The sequence below is a fragment of the Sander vitreus genome, chromosome 20 (assembly GCF_031162955.1).
Source record: "Sander vitreus isolate 19-12246 chromosome 20, sanVit1, whole genome shotgun sequence".
NCBI classification, from domain to species: Eukaryota; Metazoa; Chordata; class Actinopteri; order Perciformes; family Percidae; genus Sander; species Sander vitreus.
Window position 1 is genome coordinate 28,948,448 of NC_135874.1, and position 5,000 is coordinate 28,953,447.

Genomic DNA, 5,000 nt, shown 5'->3' on the forward strand with positions numbered 1-5,000 from the left:
CTAGCTACTGAGCTGTAGTCCCTTACCTAGCTACTGAGCATGTAGTCCTTACCTAGCTACTGAGCGCGTAGTCCTTACTCTAGCTACTGAGCATGTAGTCCTTACCTAGCTACTGAGCATGTAGTCCTTACCTAGCTACTGAGCGCGTAGTCCTTACCTAGCTACTGAGCGCGTAGTCCTTACCTAGCTACTGAGCGTGTAGTCCTTACTCAGCTACTGAGCATGTAGTCCTTACCTAGCTACTGAGCGTGTAGTCCTTACCTAGCTACTGAGCACGTAGTCCTTACCTAGCTACTGAGCGCGTAGTCCTTACCTAGCTACTGAGCACGTAGTCCTTACCTAGCTACTGAGCATGTAGTCCTTACCTAGCTACTGAGCATGTAGTCCTTACCTAGCTACTGAGCGTGTAGTCCTTACCTAGCTACTGAGCATGTAGTCCTTACCTAGCTACTGAGCGCGTAGTCCTTACTCTAGCTACTGAGCGTGTAGTCCCACCTAGCTACTGAGCATGTAGTCCTTACTCAGCTACTGAGCGTGTAGTCCTTACCTAGCTACTGAGCACGTAGTCCTTACCTAGCTACTGAGCGTGTAGTCCTTACCTAGCTACTGAGCGTGTAGTCCTTACCTAGCTACTGAGCATGTAGTCCTTACCTAGCTACTGAGCGTGTAGTCCTTACCTAGCTACTGAGCATGTAGTCCTTACCTAGCTACTGAGCGTGTAGTCCTTACCTAGCTACTGAGCGTGTAGTCCTTACCTAGCTACTGAGCATGTGCGACTGCCAACCTTTGTTTGTTCCAGCAGTGAGAGGTCTCACTCATTTTTGGATTAGCCAGACCTTCCTCTGCAGCTCCGAGGAGGAGGGTCTGGACATGCGAGACTAGGTTCTGGTCTGGGTGATTCTGGTTTTAGAGGCAGTTCAAGAATATTTTAGTGATCCCCAATAATCTCCTCTGTTGTTGAAGAAGTTCTCTTGCCTGTAATCTAATCCCACTGTGTTCAGCTGTCTGGATTTATGAATTAAAAGCTTGTTTCCCGTCTGACTGGAACTAATCATCTGATACCTGACCTTTGGCCTCCAGGTGATCTTGGAGAAGGTTCTGGGTATCACCGCTCCGGGGAACCGAGCGCTGGCCTGCGACCCCCGAACTGGACTGTTGGCTTATCCTGCCGGGTGAGAAAACACTGTGTGTCTGTGTGTCTGTCTGTCTGTGTGTGTCTCTGTGTTTGTGTGTCTGTCTGTCTGTCTGTGTGTCTGTCTGTCTGTCTGTGTGTGTGTGTCTGTGTGTGTGTGTGTGTGTCTGTGTCTTTCTGTGTGTGTGTGTGTGTCTGTGTGTGTCTGTCTGTGTGTGTGTGTGTGTGTGTGTGTGTGTGTGTGTGTGTGTGTGTGTCTGTCTGTCTGTGTGTGTGTGTGTGTGTGTGTGTGTGTGTGTGTGTGTCTGTGTGTGTGTGTGTGTGTGTCTGTGTGTGTCTGTGTGTGTGTGTGTGTGTGTCTGTGTGTGTGTGTGTGTGTGTGTGTGTGTGATTATATTTAGAGACTTGACCCAGGAGATTAAGCCCACACAGAAATGTAAGAATAAGTAACAGACTGATGTGTTGTTGGTTCTGTGTCTCATGTTAAGGATTTTAAAGGCTAATGACATGATCAGATTATCAGATTAAATAGATAATGGGTTTAAATAGGTCACACACACACACACACACACACACACACACACACACACACACACACACACACACACACACACACACACACCCACACACACACACACACACACACACACACACACACACACACACACACACACACACACACACACACACACACACACACACACAGACACACACACACTAGACCAGAGGTTCTCCATCTTATTTCACTAATGTTCCCCCTTTGAACAGTGTTTTTAAGCCATGGACCCCCTAACCAGTCTCTATAAAGAGGAAGAATACAGAGATGTCAGAGATAGATCTACTATACCAGGGACCTGTAGTCTGATACAGGACCTGTAGTCTGATACAGGACCTGTAGACTGATACAGGACCTGTAGACTGATACAGGACCTGTAGACTGATACAAGACCTGTAGTCTGATACAGGACCTGTAGTCTGATACAGGACCTGTAGACTGATACAGGACCTGTAGACTGATACAGGACCTGTAGACTGATACAAGACCTGTAGACTGATACAAGACCTGTAGACTGATACAGGACCTGTAGTCTGATACAGGACCTGTAGACTGATACAGGACCTGTAGTCTGATACAGGACCTGTAGACTGATACAGGACCTGTAGTCTGATACAGGACCTGTAGACTGATACAGGACCTGTAGACTGATACAGGACCTGTAGACTGATACAGGACCTGTAGACTGATACAGGACCTGTAGACTGATACAGGACCTGTAGACTGATACAGGACCTGTAGTCTGATACAAGACCTGTAGACTGATACAGGACCTGTAGACTGATACAGGACCTGTAGACTGATACAAGACCTGTAGACTGATACAAGACCTGTAGACTGATACAGGACCTGTAGACTGATACAAGACCTGTAGACTGATACAGGACCTGTAGACTGATACAGGACCTGTAGTCTGATACAGGACCTGTAGTCTGATACAGGACCTGTAGACTGATACAGGACCTGTAGACTGATACAGGACCTGTAGTCTGATACAGGACCTGTAGACTGATACAGGACCTGTAGACTGATACAGGACCTGTAGTCTGATACAGGACCTGTAGACTGATACAGGACCTGTAGTCTGATACAGGACCTGTAGTCTGATACAGGACCTGTAGTCTGATACAGGACCTACAGACTGATACAGGACCTGTAGTCTGATACAGGCCCTGTAGACTGATACAGGCCCTGTAGTCTGATACAGGACCTGTAGACTGCTACAGGACTATAGACTGATACAGGACCTGTAGTCTGATACAGGACCTGTAGTCTGATACAGGACCTGTAGACTGATACAGGACCTGTAGACTGATACAGACCTGTAGTCTGGGCCTGTAGTCTGATACAGGACCTGTAGTCTGATACAGGACCTGTAGTCTGATACAGGACCTGTAGTCTGATACAGGACCTGTAGACCGATACAGGACCCGTAGACCGATACAGGACCCGTAGACCGATACAGGACCCATTGACCGATACAGGACCTATAGACCGATACAGGACCAGGCTCAAATGAACTGACAACATAAGTTATACGACTGACAGTTCTCAAGGACGCACACACACCATCTCAGCTGGCTAGTTATCCTCGTGTGTCCACGCTATTCTCAGACATGCTCTCTCACAATGCGGCCCTGTTTCTGATACCGTGGGGGGGGGCGCCACGGTCAGACCAACACAGAGGAAACCCTGCGCTCTCTTGTGACTGAAGGGTTAGGCTTCATGTAGTTGACCTGCAGTGGTGAATGGTCTGCGGTGCTGCGAGGGCTGTTGGCGTGTTCTGATTGTTCTCATCTCAGCTCCGCCGAGACAACATAGACATGCCATTTCAAAAGAAATATCTTTTCAAAAGCATCACTTTCATGACATTGTATGTGACATATTTCCAGCAGGCAACTGACTGCAAGCAGGCACATCCTGACACAAAGGAGCAGGCTTAGCCCCGGCCCAATTTAACCACTGCTTGTCAGTGACTACGTTTACATGCACATAATATTCAGTTTTTTGCTCTTTATCCCGAAAAAGACAATATTCCTCTAAGCTGGTTCCATGGATAATGAAAGGGAATATTCCCGTTAACGTGCAGCTGTGTGTAATGGGATGTTTCCGGCGTGTTCCAGCGCTGGAGGACTTGTTGGAGCGTGTGAACACAGCGTCTCTCTTGCATTCCTTCACCCAGCTTCTAGAAAAGACCGGCTCATATCCAGAAACCTGTTGATATCTGAGTCTTTGATCAATGTTTAAAAGTAGCTGTGTTTCTCTTTCTTATCGGGTCTGCACATAGTCAGTCAATATAACCTGGACCAGCAGACCCTGTGTCTCTGGACGGAGACCAGTGACGTCTCTTTCCCGGTGATGGCTGAGCGTTACTGAGCAGCCTCCAACTGAGCTTGAAGACGTAGATGTGACGTGAGCAACCTGTCTGAAAGTTGGAAGTCTTCTGGTAGCTGTGCCAAGAGAAATCTCAATCATTCCCAATCTAGCAGAGACGGAGAGCGTAGGTATATGTAAGGAGATAACATAGACACAGGCTCATTATTGATCACTAAAATGATAGTTAACATTAGTCATTACACTTAAACAGCTGATGGAAGTCCAAACTGCCTGAGAGCTTCTCCTGTACTATACGGTAACTCCTCTACTATGAGACAGGAAGTCTCGTGGTTATGACCCAATCGTTAGCCTATTGTTATAAAAACGTCTGCTACGGAGCCATAACGTGAGCTACAAGGTAATGGAGCCTTTTATACATTGTCGTGTTTCTTTAGAAATGAACAACGGACAAATAGAGTCTTTAAACGCTTCAGATGTAAAGGTATTCTCTGTCAAAGTGACGTCAGAATGAATGGCAGTCAATGGGATGCTAACAGGATGCTAACGGGATGCTAACGGGAGCTGATGGCTTGGTAGCATCAGAATGGCGCCATAGGAGCTATGTGTTGTTGACATATTCATGCTCCATCTAGAAATATGTTAGCTGGTAAGAGACATACGGGACATACTGTGTGTGTGTGTGTGTGTGTGTGTGTGTGTGTGTGTGTGTGTGTGTGTGTGTGTGTGTGTGTGTGTGTGTGTGTGTGTGTGTGTGTGTGTGTGTGTGCGTGTGCGTGCTGCTAATGCTGCTAATGCTGCTAACGGGTATCGTAGCTTCCCGGCCCCGGCAGGTTTGAAGAAGGAAACATGGAGGACCACACGTATTCAGAACCCAAATGTCAGGAACAGGAGTCTTCTTCTTTTTGATGCGTGAAGGCTACCGGAGCTGTAATACGTACTTTGAACTGCGTGGAGCGAGAGAGTTGATGATATATG

The 5,000-nt window shown here is 47.2% G+C and overlaps 1 protein-coding gene across 1 annotated transcript in view; it reads left to right on the forward strand.

Moving 5' to 3' along the window:
* Positions 1 to 5,000, forward strand: part of mapkbp1 (mitogen-activated protein kinase binding protein 1) — an 83,825-nt gene that overhangs the window by 10,444 nt on the left and 68,381 nt on the right. Inside the window, 1 exon segment of the mRNA XM_078277457.1 lies at positions 1,081 to 1,172. Within this exon segment, the coding sequence (XP_078133583.1) occupies positions 1,081 to 1,172 (92 nt within the window).